Source organism: Crassostrea angulata, chromosome 1 (assembly GCF_025612915.1).
Source record: "Crassostrea angulata isolate pt1a10 chromosome 1, ASM2561291v2, whole genome shotgun sequence".
Lineage (NCBI taxonomy): Eukaryota > Metazoa > Mollusca > Bivalvia > Ostreida > Ostreidae > Magallana > Magallana angulata.
The window spans coordinates 25,979,230-26,000,953 of record NC_069111.1 but is presented as its reverse complement, the minus strand read 5'-3'; the positions used below and the strand labels follow the sequence as shown (position 1 = coordinate 26,000,953).

The 21,724-nt window shown below is 35.2% G+C and overlaps 1 protein-coding gene across 2 annotated transcripts; it reads right to left on the bottom strand.

Annotated features, from left to right (window-relative positions):
- Positions 1 to 132: 132 nt before the first annotated feature.
- On the bottom strand, positions 133 to 21,724 carry LOC128166542 (uncharacterized). Of its 2 annotated transcripts, XM_052831784.1 has the most exons (26): positions 21,544 to 21,724; positions 15,930 to 16,183; positions 15,136 to 15,317; positions 14,430 to 14,536; positions 11,257 to 11,522; positions 10,984 to 11,145; positions 10,844 to 10,884; positions 10,582 to 10,673; positions 10,023 to 10,170; positions 8,867 to 8,914; positions 8,599 to 8,679; positions 8,037 to 8,300; positions 7,329 to 7,592; positions 6,899 to 7,159; positions 5,966 to 6,223; positions 5,613 to 5,873; positions 4,958 to 5,215; positions 4,560 to 4,817; positions 4,072 to 4,326; positions 3,604 to 3,719; positions 3,373 to 3,440; positions 2,289 to 2,509; positions 2,074 to 2,170; positions 1,956 to 1,972; positions 1,538 to 1,688; positions 133 to 442 (listed from the first exon to the last, which is right to left on the bottom strand). In XM_052831784.1, the coding sequence occupies exons 1-26, from the start codon at positions 21,667 to 21,669 to the stop codon at positions 370 to 372; spliced, it is 4,329 nt and encodes a 1,442-aa protein (XP_052687744.1). In that variant the 5' UTR covers positions 21,670 to 21,724; the 3' UTR covers positions 133 to 369. The 2 variants fall into 2 exon arrangements, with proteins under 2 accessions (XP_052687744.1, XP_052687753.1); XM_052831793.1 differs by lacking the exon at positions 8,037 to 8,300 and having other exon boundaries at positions 21,544 to 21,719.

The window sequence follows — 21,724 nt, the reverse complement described above, 5'->3', positions numbered from 1 at the left end:
TTGTATTCAATTTTCTGATTTCGGATTTTTTTTTCTGGAAAGGGTTTACAGGATTACCATGATTTCAAATCAGTTCTAGCAAGATTCGATATTGGGATGCACATACATGTACATGTATATAGTACCGGTAAATGAGTATTCATATGTTGTTTATTTGCATATTTGTTTCATATTCCAACAATTCAAAACTTCAATGCATATTAACGTGACATATAATTCCATGTTTACGATGTTTACGATGTCTTTGAAGCCAGAAGATTTAATAAAAAAAAAACGTTAAAGTATCCAGATATTGTTCGTTATGTTATAACAGCTGTTTAACAATAACTCAGTGATATGCTGTTCACGGCCATTTCCCCTTTCGTCACATTACTGCCAGTATTTATAAGGCTTGTACATTACTTGCGGTGGGAAAGTTATTGTTTCCACTGGCTTTTCAAACCTAAAAGAAATAGATAGATAAAAAAAATACAAATATTTAAATCTACGAAATAAAGGCAAGTTTATCTGGCTAATGCCTAATGAATGCGATGCTATTGATATTTTTGCAAACTACATTTATAATTGTTTTCAACTGAGACTGTAATAGATTCATCTTGTATATAAATGTAAGCTCTCATTTAGAGTCACCCTTCTCTCTCTGTGTGTGTGTGTGTGTGTTTTGTAATTTTCTTCTTCTTTTATTTTGTTACTGCTACATAGTTCATTGCACATTACAACTTAGATAAGAGCCTTGACGTTAAATAATTCCTGGGAATCATCTAGGTTATGCTAATATATTGATTGCAGATGTGAATGTTATTATTTAGGGTAATGTAGAATAAACTAGAATTTATAAATTCAAAGTAAGGTGACGATGTACTGATAAAACGGGGGGGGGGGGGGGGGGGGTCTGAGCCGTATGTGTCATGAATAAAGCTAGTGGTGGTGATGCTTTTTGATATCTCCGAAGGCAAAACGTTGAAATTATTCATTAGCACGATTTAAATTTCACATTTTCTAACAATATGAAAAGGTGTTTTTCAGTGGAAAATTTTACATTTTCTAACAATATGAAATGGTGTTTTTCAGTGGAGAAAATAACCTTAAATGAGTATTCAAACTTGGCTCTTCGTTCTCATCTAAAGATATAGCAGTCAAATGAATTTCTTGTCAAACTTTTCTCTACAATTTTAAAATAGATCACTTAAAATCAAACTTTTAAAAGAATTATCATGATTAAGATATTTATTCTGTTTTTTCCACTCCATGCAAACAACGAGTGTAAAATCCGAAGGCAGCCATGAAAATTCAATAATCCTTAATACTACTAATATTTTTTTCATATCTACATGTATAATATTCAAGCATGCACATGCATAAGGGAGGTAGGGGTCCAAATTCTTCCTCCTCCCCCGCCTGCCGCTTTTTTCTTTTTCATTTTTTTTTTTTGGGGGGGGGAGGGTCGTCTAGAAATTCAAGAGATACATGTACGTGTAAGTCCCTCCCTTCCACTTTGAAATATGTTTATGCTTGTTTATCTTCAATAAATTTTAACCTTTTCTTTTCATCGTTTTCAATCTGCTGTCTTTTTTTGTGTTGCTCTGCTTTCTTCCGGAGATAAAACAGAACGACTATGATTGTAGTCAGCAGCAGAACGACCAGCCCCGACACTCCGAGCCCGATGCTTAAAATCATACCGTTGTTATCTGGTGAGAAAAATTAGAAACATCTTATATAGAAGATAATTTAGCCATAATAGCTATTGGGTTAAGTGAAATAAATGCCTCTAAAAACTTCTTAGAAATACTTCTTTGAAGTTTGAATAATTAGCAAGCGGGGTATCTATTAAACGAGCACAATACTTTTGAATTTTTGACGAATATTAATAAATAATCGTTTATTTGATTCATCCTTTCATTTTCTAGCTCGATTCCAACACTCATACTTGACTCTTTTTAAATATGATAACAAACCTGGTTTTGCGTTGGTTCTACAAAATAAAAAAAATCATTTAATATTTATACACCATTTGATATGATAAATAAGATACATGTATTTTCAATTTAATACAAGATTCACTGGTGTACTTACACACACATGCCTGTTGCCTCGTCACAGTACTCTCTAAGACCACATTTGACATACAGTTGAGATATTTCACAAGTACTGGAGTCTTTACTAAATGTTACTGGAATGTTTAAAAACAATTTTCATTCATACAAACAGTAACTAGATCATTATTACCGACGCAGTACTTATAACGACTAAAAAAACGAAATTTGCCAGACACGGTTTAAAGAATTTACCGTTTGATGCTCGTTTATCCAACAAGAGAGTGACATTGGCGAACGATGCTGTTGATCCTCCAATGTTTATGGTCGACCCCCCGGTAGAAAGCGTTGACAGGGTTTTGGACAGAGCAGCTGCACCTGTGGACATATTGTTCCCACCCAGGACAACGTCATGGTCTACTATTACCTGACTTCCGGTCGAGGTGGTACTTCTTTTCTGTCTGGTTGGCTTCGAACTATTTAATTAAAACGATAAATTAAATTTGAACTTTCATACTATCCACAGTGTTTCATTCATTATAATTCGCTATATACTCCTGTATGTACCAAATTTCGTTGATTTTGTTGTTGAGAGGATTAAAACATTGCATGTTCATTGAAGAAAGAATCAATCCAACAATTTGTATTGACAGAGTCAACGTCCCCCAGCTTACGAATCCGTAAAACTGTGATCTTTCTTAAGGCAGGGTGGTCGTGGCCGTTTTTAACTACCTTATGAAGGGAAAAATTCAAGACGGTTCAAGAAGTGTTGAAGGACGAAAATTACACGGGGCGAAATCAACCCTGTATACAATATATTGATCCCATTAAGAGGAGTTTTATCTAAAGATATAAGAAAATATTCAATTTTTAAAGCTAAAATATAAGGAATTTTATGTCTTAAATAAAAGTTTACAGCCTTAGAAATAATTTTTTGGAATTTAAGGATGATCTAGTGGCTAATTTGGTGACCACCTCGCCTAATTAAATCCACGAAAATTGATGTCAACATACATAAACGATCGAAGTCATAGTATGTGTTAGTGTGACTGTCTCTGTATACAGACTGTGATATAGGTACTGGTACCAGTATTCGTTTATAAATACGTCACATTATTTTATGACGCTGATAAAAAAGCATTGTGAACTACTTTTATGGTCGTCGGTTTTGCACCGACAGTTTTTGGGGCAAGATTTCTTCTACCACTGTTATTTACACAAGCGTTTTATTAAAAGATCCACGTTGTATTTCAAAAATGACTATTTTAAAGTCCGCCAATATTAAACATTGTACAAAAAACTTCCAATTTTGCATTTTTTTAAAGGGAAATGTACTCACAAAACGTTGATGTCTCTGATGTGGACCGCCTTAAAATTGTCGACTTTTTGTTGATAGAAATTTTCCAACTGAAAATAGAAAATTAATACTACATTTGTAGCTGACGTGTACATATATCAGTTGTATTTTGAAATTAAACAAGCTAAGGAAATCAAAAAATTAATATTGATGGATTGTAATTATGATTTAATGAGTTAAAAAGATACAAATAAATCAGATGACGTCACTTACTCCGGTCTGACTCTCTGTTTCTAGCTTGGTGTATTCTGGAGACGTTTTGTTTGTAAAATTCGTTACTTTCACATTCGAAAGAGTCAGTATCACTTCAAATACCAATTCCAGTGCAGCTGAAATGTGGAATCGTTTATACACACATCCAGTCTTGTTACAATGTTTAGAAAGAAAAATAACTTTTTTACATGTCAATATTCGACCAACACTAAGATCTGTAATCGTAGCCGTTGCGCAACATCATACATTAGGAGGCCTCAATATGGTAATTCTTGAAAATTTTATATTATCTCTAATATGTTCCTGGATTCAAACGGCCATTAAGATAAGCCATTCATGATTGCTTATGTTTGATTGTGTAAACGGATAAGATGTTGCTGATAAGTTAACAAATCTGTGTGAGGTTTTGCTTTTGCAACTCTTTTGATTTGTAATTGTTGTAAATAAAGAGATATTAATCAGATATACTATTGTTCCAGCGATGAACAGCCTCCGCTTTGTTGCCGGACCCGTCCACCATTTTAACTGTTAAGGAGTACTCTCCATGTCTCAGCTCTGTTCCCACCCACTTGTTATTACACGATACGTCTGTAGCCTTCACTGGAGAATGAACGGTACAAAGTGACGTCACTGCTTCATCCGTCGTCCAGGACAACATGATGCTTCCATTAGTTTGGGATGGAGTTGAACCTACCCACTGAAGTGATGGCGGTGTAACATCCTCTGTAATCAGAATTAATAAAATAAGTTGTAAACAAAAATAATGAACAGCAGAGATGTTTTATTTCCATATCGAACACGATACATGTACCAGTAAAACAGTACTGTATACTGAGTAACGGGAGATACCGATAGTTGCAATTTTAGAATTTGATTCTGATTATGTAAATTTGGAGTATTTAACTTGCACATTAAATTGCATATGTTTATTTCAAACCCAGCATTGGGGACCGTACCGTTAATCCACGTATGACTGGAAGGACCCCCGATATTTCCAGAAGTGTCGATCACCATAATTGAAAGAGTAAAGGATCCTGGAGGGAGGTTCAATCCCACCCAGCTGCGATCGCAAGACACGTTCCTGTAGAAGTTAGAGGGTCCTCTGATTTCACAACTGCCGTTCACGGGTTCAGACACGCCCCATTGTATTGTCGCGTTACTGTACGTTCTACTGGGGGTCTTGGTAAAGGTCATTTTTGGTCTGATTGTGTCCACTAAAAGAGGTTTGCATAATTATTCTTGATTGTATACCCTTGTAAATTAATAACTTATTTTCATTTAGGACGAAATTTGATCTATTAGACAGGTACTGTCCTTAACAAAAGTTACTTTGAGCTATATAAATAGCATTCACCGTTTCTCCATTTATGAACATATGGCCCCGCAGAGTTGTTACCAAGATCCAGCAAGCGAATACTGAGTTCGTAAACCCCTCCTTGAAGACTGCTCCCAGACCATGAACCAGAATCACAAGAAAACACCGAAGTCGTGAATGGAGTGGTGAGCGTACAGTTGGCCGATGCCGGTTCATTGACAGACCATGTGATCGTTGCATCATTTATTGTTAATGCTCCGTTCCGTGTAAAGGTCAGTACTGGAGGCGTAATATCCTCTGTAACAGAAGTACACGGGAATAAAGGAGGCCATCAAATATTTCTTTTCCAAAGAAATTAATTAAAAGCAATGCAGGTATAAGGCGCCGTCTCATATACATTATATACTAGTATCATACCCTGTCTAAACCGGTTTTTAACATTTTGACTGTTGTCTTCGAAGAAGTAGTTAAAGATAAATTCATTTATTTATCAGAATTTTTTTATAGACATTTAAAGTTAAATATAAAGTGTCTGTGATTTTTTTTTGCACAAAAATAATGATTGTAAATCCCAATGTTTTAGGTTCATTGTTTACGAAAGTTTGTTGCAAGTACCTGTTGGCTAATGTAATCTACTGAGGACTACTCGGATAATAGTATTTTTGGGATTTACGTTCACTAGTAGTCAACTTACTGTTGTACCAGGTATACGAGAAAGATGGTGCAGAGTTCCTTGATTTATCACGAGCATTTATTTCGATTGTTACATTTCCTTCAGGCAAAAAAGTTCCACTCCAACTTTTGTCACAGACGGCAAACTCGGTCCCTAATGACGTTTTGATCAGACACGTTGATGTTGCGTCCTCATTGAAAGTCCACGTAAGAGAGGCATTATCATATGACTTGTCACAATATGGAGTGCTCGTCAGTTTCAACTCCGGAGGTTTTACATCTCCTTCACGATAAAGTTAAAAAAAAATCCAAAATGTCGACGTGAAAAAAAAGACTTTAAAAACAAATAGAAAAAGGGGCGAATTGGATACTTACGATTGTACCATTTATGTTGGAATGGACCTGCCATGTTTAAAGACCTGTCATAAACGGTGACGTTAAGGATAAAATTCCCTTCCGGTAAATAGTCCTCGCTCCAGGCTTTGTCGCATACTACTGACCTATAAAAAGAGGAAGGGCCCTGGACTTCACACACTCCATCAGCTTCCTCGTTAGTCACCCAGGTAATGTTAGCCTTGCTCAGAGATCTCCTTGGTTTCCTTCTGAATGTCAGAATCGGGGGCGTGACGTCAACTACACAGAAAGGAGTTTGATCTCTATCAACAGTAGCTTCTTCTTTTTAAGGAATAAGGAATCATTCTTTGATAGACCAAAAACTTATTAAATTGTAGCTTCGCTTAAAAAAAAGAACCCAATATTTTCTACATTAAAAAAAATATGTACATCAAGGTTAGATTAAGTTTTCGTTAAAAAAATCCTATTTAAAATTTTACTTTTATGAATAAAAAATAATGCTTAAAAGAAACTTAGATACAGGGTAGAGTCTGACGTTTATCGTAGGATGTTTAGTTTTCCTACCAAAATTTAGAATTTTACTGAAGTTTTGTTCAAAGCTAATGGGAATTTACATTCAACTAGCCTTTATTCTTATTACGGTAAGAAATGCTTAATATACATGTATGTAATGTGTACATTTATTTTTTTATATGGTAAAACTATTTTCCTTGGTATATCTTTTTAATGATGGTAAATCCTGAGATACACGAATAAACTCTCCTATCAAATGACATTGATAAATGAGTTGATAAACAATATTATTATGATATACATGTAGATGTGAATGTGAACAAAAAATCAGTAAATCGTCTTTTTTGTATGAGTATAGAAAATAATGCCATTCCAGAAGAATGAAATATTTTACTATGCTTTAAAACAAAGAAAATGAATTTTTATTGATAAGACATTTACTGTTCGTCCAAGTGTGGCGAAATGCTCCCCCGATATTACCAGCTGCGTCAACCAAAACGATGCTGATTTGGTAAGTACCACGTGGTAAATCAATAGCTTCCCATTGGTCATTGCAAGTTTCATTTACTACGGTGCCGTTCGGAAACGTCACAGTACATTTAGATGATGCAACAGGCTCACTAAGGGTCCAAGTGATAGAGGCGTTGCTTTTAGTCAGGGAAGGGTTGGTCACAAATGTGAGACTTGGCGGCGTTACGTCAGCTATAAACCAAATGTAGCTTTTGCACGGAAAACATTTTAAAAAATTGTATGTATTAGATAACACATATGGTTAAAATAAAGAGTGAAGATTTGTTGCACTAAGTCGTATCAACACAAAATATTAAATCAAATTAAATGATGGCATTATATGCCAATATACAGTACGTACTAACGACCCACTGATGGTCAAACGGTCCAGCTTTGTTCCCGTTCAAGTCTTCTATTTCAATACTAATGGAATAATTTCCTGCGACTAAGTTGTTTTGAGTAAAGGAGCCTCGACAGTTCACTATGGATGAAGATGAAGGTGTTGTCAAATTACAGCGCTCCACGGAGAGTGGTTCACTCACCGTCCAAGTCATAGAGAAGGTCTCGTTGTCGTTGACCTGTGTTGGGTTTGATGTAAAGCTGAGGGTAGGTGGAGTACTATCAACTGTGGAATTGTACAAAAGAATACTAGTACACATGTTACAGGAAAGCATTCAGTATACCAGGCGGCAGATTTAAAACTATTACCTTAAATATTATTAAGACTGTCACGTGATTGTAGCATTTAATAGAGCAAGAAGATTTGATGTCGGTAATATTTTCTTTAGAAATATGACAATAATTAAAATCCTTTTTTTCATTCTAAAAAGATGAATTGAAAAAATATTGTAGATAAAAGATTATGAAGAAGAAAAAAACATAAAACAAATACTATTACTATAAATATGGGAGCGAGATAACTGATGAAATTTTGTAAATAATTCGAGAACTGTTACCAAATCAACTGGTATGGTTAAAGGGGATCAGGATTACGCAATGTATCATTAATAGCCAATGAATTTGTTTATTTAACAAACAGAAAAATGCCTGCGATAAGAAAAATACGTACTAACGACCCACTGGTGGTCAAACGGTCCAGCTTTGTTCCCGTTCAAATCTTCTATTTCAATACTAATGGAATAATTTCCTGCGACCAAGTTGTTTTGAGTAAAGGTACCGCGACAGTTCACTATGGATGAAGATGAAGGTGTTGTCAAATTACAGCGCTCCACGGAGAGTGGTTCACTCACCGTCCAAGTCACAGAGAAGGAATCGTTGTCGTTGACCTGTGTTGGGTTTGATGTAAAGCTGAGGGTAGGTGGAGTACGATCAACTGTGGAAATTTATTTATGCATATCTGGTAAGTTGAAGACGAACAAACGCTGTAAAATTATAGAAATTGATACCTTTTACAGGTATTTGTGCTAAACAACACAAATTCATTTCTTGAATTTGACAACTTGTACAAACCTGATCGTCATTTTTATCATTCTAGACATTACTTTTTTTTAATACCTTGTAAGGACTGAAATCATATACGTTCGTTTGATTTGTTTCTGAAAGTCTCATTCAGCTGTTAATCGTATGAAGGGTGTGTGGCTACACCTGCAGAGATCATTGGTTTCTCATACCTACGGTGAAGTTCCAGTAAAAAGGCTGGGTAATTCCAGGCCAGTCTGCCAGACAACTCAGGGGAGGAGCGGCAACTGACCCTGATTATATAATAAACAACAACGAAATGCTTTAATATGTGTAAGTACAATATATTTAGGACAAAAATTAAGCATTATTGGGACACAAATAAAGCATTAATTCACGTAAATAAGTATGTGAGATATAAAATAATTTCATTCATTTTATATGAAATGGTAGTGAATTGAATGCTTGCAAAGGATTTACCTGCTTCTAGTAAAATATAATATTGTCCAACACCTAATATGTCAGACCCTGAAAACAAGAAATACAGATTACTGGAAAATCGCCTGCTCAAATAACAACATAACCCCAATAAAGGGAGACAATTTTTTCCTTTTCTTTTCATATTAGAGTTCAATAGTAGATATTAACATTCGGGATGAACTTTAACCCTTTATCATGGTCCCAGTTTAAACCCCGATCCCCTTTTCCGTTAAATGATATATACATATATTTACAATTTTAGTGTCTTTGCCTGTGATAACACTACGTATCGATTTTGTACCATATAAATTCATATGACGTTTATTTGGGCGCAAGCGGCGTTTGCTTATTTGTATATTCGAATATTTAATCGTACAATGGCTGAAAATTATATCGATATAAGTAATAAGAAATCATTCTTTGAATATTATAAGTTGTGTGTAAAGAGGGGATAATTTCTGTCCGGGCTTTATTAAATCTATCGTAAAGACCTTCGGGCTTTATTGGGTTTGATCACAACCCGACCGAAATTATCATCTTATCATCTCATATAAATACTCAAAGAATGATTCCTTATTCCCCAGGCACGTAGCATCAGGGGGCCGGGGGGGGGGGGGCTGCCCCCCTCCCCCACTTTTTTGGGAGTATGTAAAATAAATGATATGAAAATAAGGAAATGAGGAGAGAAATTGAAGTTATATACTACGCCAACACCCCCTCCCCCAACTTGCCAACATTTTTTGGATGAGTCTGCCCCCCTCCCCCACTTTTTTGGGAGTATGTAAAAAAAATGATATAAAAATAAGGAAATGAGGAGAGAAATTGAAGTTATATACTACGCCAACACCCCCTCCCCCAACTTGCCAACATTTTTTGGATGAGTCTGCCCCCCCCCCCCCCCCACTTTCAAAAACGATGCTACGTGCCTGTTCCCAAAGTATATAAACACATGGTATGAATAATCCCGATAAGTTTTTTATACTTTATACTTGTCATATTGGTTTTACATGTACATGTAAAGAGATATGATACATACATTTAAGAGAACTTAAAAAAAAAATATCATTGATTAATATTTAAAGATGTACTTCCTCCATTGATGCGTTTATCCATTGATGAAATTTTTGTTGAACTCGGAGATGAAATGAAAACTTACCCGATGATCCGCCCCACGTGACAGTAACAGTGCGATCGACAGCAGTCGAAAATATTGCTATGTTTGGATCCGTTATATTGAATCTGTTTGCTTCAGTTCCATTTGAATGATAAATTATCATGAATTTATCTGTCGTTGGTCGCATAATCTGTTCAATAGGGGAATAGTGAATTAGGAATATATATGGTATGAACGTCAATATTTTGTCATACGACTAGTCGACTACGTGTATTTTGTTATATATATCTAATTTGGGGGGGGGGGCTACTTATATAAATAGTATCATTTCTTGGGGCTTTTTTATTGTTTATTTTTCATATTTCTTTGATATTGTCACTTATTAATTCAATAATCTGAATTTTCAATGCAACTCGCTTAGCATACACTTAGATAATACATGTATCCCAATGACTTTTAAATACTGTCACTTAAAGAAAGCGAACAAAAGACCCTTTGAAAGGTGTTTTAATTTTTGTCAAGGTTCGCAAGAACATATGTAAATTGATTTGATGACTTAAGAATCCCTTGATGATAATAAAGAAAGTAAATGCATATTCACCTTTCTATCAAAACACATTTTAAATGTAATATTGGGCCCCATGATGACGTCACTAGATGGCGTCAGACAATTTTGTTTAATGGATGGTGGCGCTAAAAGAAAAAAAACGCCTTTTTTGTTTAATATTTGTTTAAAAAGTAGTATAGATACCTTTTGAATTTATTAAAAGATATTTCTTTTTTTTTAATCACAATATAGAAATATTTTGAATTTAGTAAAAGATGTTTCTTTTTTTATTCATCACATTAAATGTTTGACTTACTTCCTTTCATCAGATCAATACAAATCATACTTGAGGAGAGTCTGAAATGACACGAAATAACCAAAAAAATAAAACTAGATAAGCCAAGGTCTTGCATATTTTTTTGCAACTACGATCGAGGAACATTATATAAGACATACTTGCTGTTGATTTCTGCATTAAAACACACAAGATGATATCCGGCTTGATTTGACGTGGGTGACCACGTGACTGATATAGACCATTCCCTACCGGAACTCCCATAGGGGGCTAAGCTGGTCTTTGTAATTCCAGTAGGACCCATAAGGAATATCTTTGTTACTCTTTGATAAAGAATTATACCACAATAACACATTCTTGAAAGGCAATGATATTCAAAAATGATATATACAAAACACTGAAAATCCGAATAATTAGTCATTATAACATCTTACGAATGGGCAGCATTTTTTGTTCTTGCCACGATTGTTTTAGTAAAGGTTGATGTTACGACGTGACAGCTGGCTTCCGGTGGGGTGGGGTCCACAAAGGACGGTGCATCGTCACACGACAAGGAGTCGTAGAACACAATGATCAGGAACTGTACTGGCACCGAGCTCAGAACGGCGGTGGGAGCCGTGACAGCGAAGTCCTCGATCTGCACACTCACCCCATAGGTTCCTGTCCCCGACGTTGAATTATAATTAAATACGCACGTATCCTACAATTTAAAAAAATACTTAAAGTCGAATATTTTCACTTGATAACCTTAAAAAAGGAGATATTCTTTTTCAATGATCTTCTCAATGACGACGGTAATTTTCTTTCACTCGAAAACTTTCAAGACAAATTCAATATTCATACTAATTTTTTAACCTATAATGGGTTAATATCAGCCATCCCAAAACATTGGAAAGAATTGATAAAGAATGTCCGAGAGAAGAAATGATAGCAATATTGAAAAATTAAAAAAGGCGCAAAAGGTATCAAAACATTTTTACCCTATATTTTTATCATCTGTCGCCGAAAACCCTGTAAATTTAAAACACAAATGGGAAGAGAGAATGTCTATAGAAATTGTAGAAAACGAATGGGAACAATATTTTACGATTCCTCATAATGTCACAATGAACACAAAATTGATAAGTTTCCAATTCCAAATTTTAAATAAAATTATGTGCACAAACTCTCGTTTATTTATATTTTAATAAAATATTAGATGCTGAAATGTGTTCATTTTGCCATGAAATTAAGGAGTCAATAAGTCATCTTTTTAAATGTTGTCTGCATGCATGAAACATTTGGATTACAATACAGGAAAAACTAAAGAACTTGTGCAGTATTGATGTATGTTTTAATGAACAAACAGTAATCTTTGGATGTAACCATGCCAATTCTGTATTATACAGAGCACTTAATCTATTGATATTGTTAGCAAAAAGATTTATTTATATTAACAGATGTCAGTAAATTTTACCCTCTACAAAATCACTATTTGAATACATTTAATGTTTTAGATATGTTGACATATACTCTTCCCATTCATTGAACATACGAAAAGAAAATGAGGTCAAGGATATTTGGCGAATCATCTAAAAAATATTAGTTACTTGAGTTTCCAATTTCATTCATCTTTATATGTTATGATTGTACATGCATAGTTTGTAAATAAATCATAAAAAAACCCTTCATTTTTTATAACATAGAAAGGTTTTTGATGATTCATGTTATGTACCTGTAATAGTACATGTATTTTTAAAAAAGGCATGCTTAGATGATGATTATTCATAAATTCTTTCAATACCACGCATTCTGGCATAGAATTATAAAATTCATATAAATAAAAGGCGCATGGCATGCAACACTATACGTTAACTTTTCATTACCGTAAAATAAAACTTTTAATAATAAATCCTTTATAATGATATCTGAATTATTAAATTGTAATACTTGAATTGAAATAAGATATATACTATATGTATTTTCAAGTAGGATGTCCATGTCACTGTCATTATATCCAAGTCTAGACTCGTTGTAACCCCCCCCCCCCCTCCCCCCTCCCCCCCCCCCAAACACACACACTCGAAATCCCATCCATTTAACTGCGTTTAAGCTACTTTTCCTATGTTTTTTTTTTTTTAATCTGACGTTTGTGGCAACGCACTTTGAAAATATTACGCACTTTCCAAAAAATATTCGGAAGTGCGCTAAAGGGACGAAATCAACGCACTTTGAAAAAATTTTCAAAGTGCGTTAAATTTTGGATCAAGTCAAGTGAACGCTCTTTAAAAAAATTCTAAGCGCGTTCAGACTGTACATCAACATTTTTTATCATTTAGACAATTTACTTACTTTGTAAAAATAATGTAGGCTATAAATCACAAAATATGAACTTTTTTCTTAATTCATTTCGTATTTTTTCAGATGAAGAGTTGATATTTAATGTAAACACTTTTTAATATGGTCTAGCATCACTGGGAACGGAAATTGGACAACTAAAAATACAACCTAATATCCAATTAATTAATATTCACATTGATCCCTTGAAGAGTGCACCATCACCTTTCCTTCGTAAACATCATATCAATTTCATAAACTTAAATAAACAGATTATAGTCATATAAATTGATCATTTTTCCCATCTCTTGAAGTAATAAAGATTTTTAAAAAACTGTTGTTCTTCATGTTTAAATCGTTAAACTAAATGACTTTATCGACAAGCCTTTTCATTGTAAAATTGCTATTCAGAAAAGCTTAAAAACTCGAGTTCTCTTGTCAATGTAGCGTTGAGCTAAACTACATGTAGGTTAAAACAATTATCTATCATATTTGAGGGTCTTAACAGTTTCGACTGGACCCTGCACAGTACATGTATGTTTTTAGAGTGTGTTAATATCGAACATACCAACGCATTTTCAACAAACAAACAAAATTCAAAGTGAGATGACTTGGTCTAAAAAAAAAAGCGCTTGAAAAATTTTACAAAGTGCGTATTTCTTCAAAGTGTAAAGACGTTATTAGATTAGTTTGCTACAATTCCGCGATCGAGACAGCATTTATATTTTAACATTATGGTAATGCTCAAATACATTGTTTTGAGTTTAGACAGAAATGCAAATATTAATGTCATATATATATATATGATTTCAGCCAAATCATTGTGATATCGATTAAGCTTGCATCATTTCGGAGATCGTCTAAAGGCGTATGCCTCGCCCCTACCCTCCATCCCGGCCACCCCACACCCCTCACCAAAAAAGGAGGCGTGGGGGTGACATTATTGCGGCTTGCATCCATGTCGACCTGTAGAAGTTGGAATACAGGAAAATTACAGGCTATATGCCAAACGGCCTCAATGGTGAGGGGTGTGGGGTGGCCGGGGTGGGGCTTGGGGGCGGGACACACGCCTTCAAAGGATCTCCGATATGATATAAGCTTAACCACAATGATTTGGCTGAAATCATAAATATAAGACATTAATATTTGCATTTTTGTCTAACCATTTTTATGATATCATATTACATCATAGTAGTGACGTCAAGCTACACACACACACACACACACACACACACACACACACACACACACACACACACACACACACACACACACACACACACACACACACCGTGTCTATGGTACTGCCTGCAAGTCCGTCACAGAGTTTCCCGCACTCGTTGGTGCTGTTGGAGGTCGGGAACCGACAACGCACGATGTCCCCGTCTGCGTCAATCACTGATGAAGACAATTCAGAATATATATGCAATACTGAGCGTGCAAAAAATATATGCACGAAAATCTTACACAAAGTGCTAACTGCCAAATCCTTGTCTCGTGTGAAATATAAATTATGTTTGCTGTCTTCTGTGAACATACCAAATGAATGAATTCTACGTGCTAATTCCCGATTAAAATACATGTACTTAAGTGTCATATGTCATGTAACAGTTTATCAATGTATCATTATATCATATATGTAGATCAATACAAAGTTATCAATTTACAGCTTTAAAAAATAAAAAAATAAATAAATAATAAAAGAGCCTCTACTTAGAAATTAGCGGCAGCATATGTTCAAATGATCAAGGGTACAAAAGGAAAAGTTTGGTCTGTTATTCCTTTTGATTTCAATAAAGGCTTCAATGAAGTATTCAACATTTTTCATTTTATCTCCGTCTTAACTTAATGTTAGTATTAGTTTTTGATTAAGTTGGTGTTAAGATTTAATAGCAATGCCACATGATAAACATTTTCCGAACAAGGCAATTAACTGAATAACAGTCAAATATTTCTTTTACTTTTTCCTAGGTCTGCAATCCAATGCATACTAGTACCTGGTATTCTCAATGAATGTTGACAGCCAGCGAGAAGACGAACAACGGGTGTCATAGTGACGACCGGAGAGGAGTTGATGACCCCTGTGTCACTTCGAGGTTGTAGGTCAGCGGTCAAAGTCATTCTCATTGAACCACTTGAAGCGCCATTACTCAAACTTTGCCAGCAACAGCCCTCCAGCCTAAAGCAAATAAAAAAACGTTGGAGGGTAGTATAATTTTTTATTTCAAAAAAATGAACGGGTTTTTTTTTTTTCAAGCAAAGGTCTTCTATATTCTTCCCAACCAATTATTTTAGAATAATCAAGAGTTCTCAAGGTTTTTGTTTGTTTGTTTTTTTTCTTTTTAGTAATGTATCAAATGAAATACTACAATGGTCCATTGATTAAAACTTACAGTAAATTGATTAATTTTGTATTAAAATCAGACAAATATTCCTGAATTATGTATCCTAAATCTTTTAAAAAAAAAAAAACCACATTTTTAAACATAATGTTAACTGTTTGTTTTTGTCCTGATTAAATTTAGTTCTACAAAACTCTTGTATAGAGTTATTGAATAAAGAACATTTACCATTCATTTTGTAAAATTAGGTGATCAAAAACAATTTTTTTAACGAAACTTTGATATTGTGTTCTGTGATAGAAAAAAAACTGTCTTTCTTGCTTACATCGCTTCGAATCCGTTATTTCCATCTCCTTTCAGTGGATAGTAATGGTAGGAATTTGCCACTACAAATGTGTTGCATGGCTGTAACTTTATCTAATATATTAAATATTCTACAAGTCACCTACCTGAAAGTGTACTGAATTCCAGGGGTAGGAACAGTGAATAAGAACGACCCCTCTCCCAGGGACCAATCCTCTCCTGCGCTGAACGCAATGCATTTACCGCGCATGGTGCTGATACTGCTGGTCGAGTTGCAGCCCTCTCTGCAGTACAAATTGGCTGATAGAGCTATGAGCCCTCCGTTCGCTATTTTTGTGTCGTCACAATATGACGAGCTGCTGTAGGACCGTCTCCAAGCCATCTGGTGGGAGATCTCAATCTAACACAAGAAAGACGACTCCTTACCTGACTCACTCATGCAGTAAAAACTCTCTCATACTGTGGAATCATTTAAATTTGTGGGGGCCAATTTTCGTGGACTGTGACTATTTTGTTCATTCGCGGGGATGTTAATTCGTGGATGCGTCGGTTACTGTTTCATTAACAAAGATAACTCTTTATAAATTTGTTTTCGTTGAGGATTGAAATTCGGTGGGGAGGGCTACCCTCGAATACCACGAAAATTGAGCCACCACGAATTTTAATGATTCCACAGGAAGTTAAAAAATAATTTATATTGAAGCATTTCTGTTTCCACAAACATCATCAACCTTTTTTTATCAGTTTAATTGAGTAGAGCCAACCTTTCAAATATAAGGGTCAATCAGATAATTGTATATTAAGTTATATGACAGTTTATTTTAAACATTCTTTTGTATCCCTTTTCACGCACGGAGTTACAAATCTTTTGACCTTAAAAAAGCATCACCCGAACAAAAAGCCCATGGGCCACATTGCTCACCTGAACAACAGTTCCTTGCATCATTCTTTTTCTGTTTTTGTTAACATTTTCCCTACACTATTTCTGTGTTGAGCTTTTCATCCCATCTTAGTGCCTCAGTTTAATGCCATTAAGTCCAAAGGTCACGTTTTTTAACAATTTAGAATTTCATTATTTGAGGATACTTGCATTTCACAAACTGTAGCATTGTAGTTCTCGAGAAGAAGATTTTAGAACATTTACCCTATATATTTCTATATTAAACTTTGAACCCCTCTTGGGGCCCCAGTATTAGTTCGGCCAGTCCGGGGTCACGATTTTAACAATTTAAATTCCTCACTCTATATGTAAGCTTGGATGTAAATGAAGACATATTTGGTGCAGTAGTTCTTAAGAAGAAGATTTTAAAGACATACCCCTTTTTCACAGTTTCGTAATTATCTCTCTTTTAAAAAGAGTTTTACTCTTTATCCTAATAATTTAAGATAGTTTCCCCCCTAAGAATGCTTGTACCGAATTTGGTTAAATTAGGCCCAGGAGTTCTAGAGAAGTAAAAAATGTGAAAAGTTTACAGACAGGCAGACGGACGGACAGATGGACAGACGTTGCAGGTGATCAGAAAAGCTCACTTAAACCTTCGCCTTAAAGGGTATTCTGTAATATTCAGTTGTACAGTTTTTGAAACAACAACTCTAGCTGTGCAAATACCAAAATTCGGAAGTAACGCTGTCAACTATTTTATTTACATTATATGGTTTGATACTTATTGAAAAATGAAGAAGAAGACAGAGGTTTAGTTCTCGTGTGTCTGTGATTTGGTTATTGCTATTGCTACATGTATGTGGCACCGTTTTCATGGTAATAGAAGGTAGACCTGATGACAATTTCAAGCTTAGAACAAATTGTAAACAATTACAGTAATATTAGATGTATCTAGCCAAATAAAAATTATTATGCCCCCCCCCCCAAAAAAAAATGCGTACGACACAAAATATTACTATAGTCAGGTACTCTTCAACCAAGTGTTGTGAGAAATATAGTTGCAGGTCTGTAGCTCCCGGTCTGAAAAAAATTTAGAAGGACGACCTTGGAGCTACAGTGACTCCCATAGTTAAAAAAAACTGTAATGTACGGCGCACAAAGAATTGCACTGGTTTTGGACTGATTAATCTTATTTTGAGGCGGTATGGGATATCTGTCGATATTAATGTGAATTAAAGTAGTTGCCCCGCATTTTAAAATATTCGATCTGTCGATCTACATAAGAACGAATTTCCATAAATACACGTGTATTTTCACTTTGTTTCAAAAAGAGTAAAATGGTCAGTTCGTATATATATTTTTTTATCTTTGATGATGTGAAAAATGTATGTTTCCAGAACAACTCTCTTTTAAACAACACACTTGTTGTGGAAACTTTTCACAAAAAATGTGTTGTTAAAATGAGAGTTAGTAAAATGATTTTGGCTTCTTGAAGCATTTATTTACAGTGCTTATATTGCCTAATTTTAAGTAACTTAGCGCATCTGCTAACATACATATGAAAGAAAATGACGGTACCAAAGTATACAGTACAGCTCATAAGAAGAGATTTCGACTGAATAAAAAATAATGTCGTAACATACGATATGTTTCGGTGTAATGTATTAAGGCATACAACAACCACACATGCTGCTTATAAAATCACGGCTCCATTCATGCAAAGGCAGGCACGTAGCATCGTTTTTGAAAGTGGGGGGGCCAGACTCATCCAAAAAATCTTGACAAGCAAAAAAAAAAAAAAAAAAAAAAAAAGGGAAATTTAAACTTTTCCAAAAATCTTCAAAAATCCTAATCCGTGGGGGGGGGGGGGGGGCTTGTTTTCATATCAATTTTTTACATACACCCGAAAAAGTGGGGGGCCAACTCCATGATAATTCAATTTTTTATATGTAAATTTAAAAAATTTGTTGCTGCAAGAAAAAGTGGGGGGCCAGCCCCCCCCCCCCCCCCTGGCCCCCCCTGATGCTACGTGCCTGAAAGGATAAAGCATTGCGTCCTCTGAATTGCAATATCTTACATGAAGACGGATGTCAGGGACTATATATGTGCTGTTGAAACTGATTTTATATCAATACCGTACTGTTGGAAAAATCATTGCTTATATTGTCCACTCCTACACGTGGATCTCCAGTCAGAGCCCATCAATCCTCTTAGTCCAATCTAACCTGAATGACAGAAGTCTTTGCTTAGGGACTATTCATATTTTTAGCGGTCAACTCTACCAAGCGCCAAAAGACTGGGTTCAGAATGCACATCATCTGGGCAACTTTTCGAACCCCCTGATTTTTATACACTAATGGGAAGCGCCAATGGCCCAATGGTCTCACCAAGCAGACATTCTTTAAATGAAAAATGACCCTTTTAAAAGAGAACACTTAATCAAATAGTAGTATTTGTTGAGTATCTTGATCTAAACTAGTCTCAGTGGACCCCATAGGCGTCGGAACGGGCGGGGGGGGGGGGGCTTAAACCCCTTACCCACTTTTTTGCAACGTAACCAAAGTAACCATAACCCTACCCCCTTTTTTTTGGCTTGTTAATATTTCTAATAAGTCTAGCCCCCCCCCCCCCCCCCGCCACTGGCCCTACAGTTGTATCTGATCAATATCGAAACAGAGAAACAACCCAGAGTTTAAAACTTAACAGGCATTCAGGTGTTCTGAGTTTTAGCATATAGCTAGTTTTTAGAACCACCGAATAGTGAAGTACCATCTTATTATGAGGAAGTATCAGTATGTAATTTTAAAAGAACTATCATCATATAAAGACAAAGTATCAACATATAATGTAGAAGTATCAACATATAATGAAGAAGTATCAACATATAATGAAGAAGTATCATCATGTAATGTTGAAGTATCAGCATGTTTTGTTGAAGTATCAGCATGTAATGTTGAAGTATCATCATTTAATGAAGATCATTCACATAAGGCAGTTGATGCGTTCCATAGTAACACGTGTCTATTGTTTTCGTTTTCTTTATGGTTTCTTTTCTCTGATACTTAAACACTGTATAATATGTAACCAGTTATATAATTTGTATATTAAATTACAGCGCTAGCGTGTTTGATCGGTATACGTGTTTAGAGTGAGTGGTTACACCCCTGCGAATGTTATTGTCATTTAAATTTTAGACCACGTGGTTTTATTTGACCCTTTCAGTTTCGCAGTAAAAATTGTGCCTCGTGTTTATAGTCTAGTTCATAGAATCTAGGTACTATAGTAGTCAATTATTAAATCTAGAGGTTAATTGATTTGAAACTTTATCTTCATTAATTGGTGGATAAAATGTATTCTAGAAATAAATGTAAAAATACAAAAAATAGTTTTTGTCTGCTGTTGCAACAATTAACATGCTAAGTAGAGATTCCCCTGAGGATTAGTTTTCGATCCGCGCCTGACCTAGTAATAGCATCAATAGTGAAACAGACAATACTATTTTATGCAGAATGTTCCTTGAAAATGACTCGATATACTAAGTTTTAATGCAAAACAAACATCCATTATTTTTTTTAAAACATGGTATTGCACACCACAAGCATCAAACATGGATATGATTTTATCAAGCCACGCAATGTTTATATTTTCAACCACTCAACACGTGGTTGAACACGAACGATAACTCTGTTCTGAATATTATCGTTTAATATAAAAACCGCTAAATGGTGAAATAAGACAAACATATTAAGAGAGTTTCATGTTTTAACAAAAACCAAAGTAGGATACGTTATGAAAAACGACCAGTACTTACGTATTTTGAGAATATTATCCGAACACTTATACTTCCGCTTGAAATTTCACAGGAACTGAACAAACCAAGGTGAAGTCTCGTGAACTTTCATTCGAGCTTCTCTGGATTTATTACATACTTAGCAACGATAAAGAAAACATTCCGAACACATTCGCAGGGGTGGGTTATGTATGAGAGTTTAATATCTGTAACGTGGACAATGACAAGACTAGACAATAGGTTAACTTGACCAACTCTGCACGCACTCTTCCCCGCCAAAATCTTATACCGGACTGTCACTCTCCGTCTAGCCCTTGAACGGATCAGAACTGTATAGCAATAAATTTAAGCATTAGGATTGTTTGTCCCGGTAAGAATTATGTAATAAATTAAAGTTCATTCTAAATTGTAATATTACTGTTTCATTTCGTTTTCTAATGTGAATGTTTGTCTGTGTCTAATTGTCGTGTCATTTGGGTCTATTCTGTGTTATTCGTATAATTACAAAATTTCAGGTTTATTCTGTATTAATAAATATTTAAAAACGACCCAAGCTTGGCTTATTACGACCACTGGCTACATATAATAGCACTCTTATACCATGTGCCATTCAAATTACAAAAGTAGAAATATTTTAAATACAATACAATACTTAGTCAATTTGTGAATGCTGCACCAATATATGGAAGGGGTTGCTAACAGTGCCATTGAGCCGCTTAACAATGAATGATGTCAGGACGCTGGGCGAAGCTTGGTCCCCGGATAAAAGTCAGCACAAAATGGGTATTCAAACTATAAATAAACTACGCAATTAGGAAAGGAATTGTCTAACAGATTTACTACAGAATCGGCAGTGGGTTTTACCAATTAACCGAGTGGTGCCTCAGCGCGCTGGCCGCACACCGCAGGAGAACGACTACCGTTGGTCTAGAATTCAGCACTGGGTCGGGGCTAAATTGAAGCTCTTTTGAGTTAACTAAATGCGTTATGCATTATATAAGACAACGCACAGTTCATAAATACTAGCTTCCGTAAAAAAATCATTAATATGTGATATATATTTTTTTTTTTTTACAAATTAAGTTACCTGTGACGGGTTGGACGTCGGTTTCCATGATATGGAACCACCTCTGAAATGAGAACAGTTGGCAAAGGACAGCAGCAGCCACATTAACGACAGGGATAAAGACAGCGGTACTCCCATGTTCAACATATCTCCATCACATCACAGCAAAGAAATATATATAAAAAAAAAAAGTCTCTGATCC

What these genes read in the sequence shown, in the direction of transcription:
- LOC128166542 (XM_052831784.1), bottom strand. Translation starts at nt 21,669, where the DNA reads ATGTTGAACATGGGAGTACCGCTGTCTTTATCCCTGTCGTTAATGTGG. An exon ending in GGAATTCAGTACACTTTCAG is followed by an intron (nt 15,318 to 15,929) that starts GTAGGTGACTTG and finishes TATTTGCTTTAG; the next exon opens with GCTGGAGGGCTGTTGCTGGC. An exon ending in CACGTGGGGCGGATCATCGG is followed by an intron (nt 8,915 to 10,022) that starts GTAAGTTTTCAT and finishes TCTTGTTTTCAG; the next exon opens with GGTCTGACATATTAGGTGTT.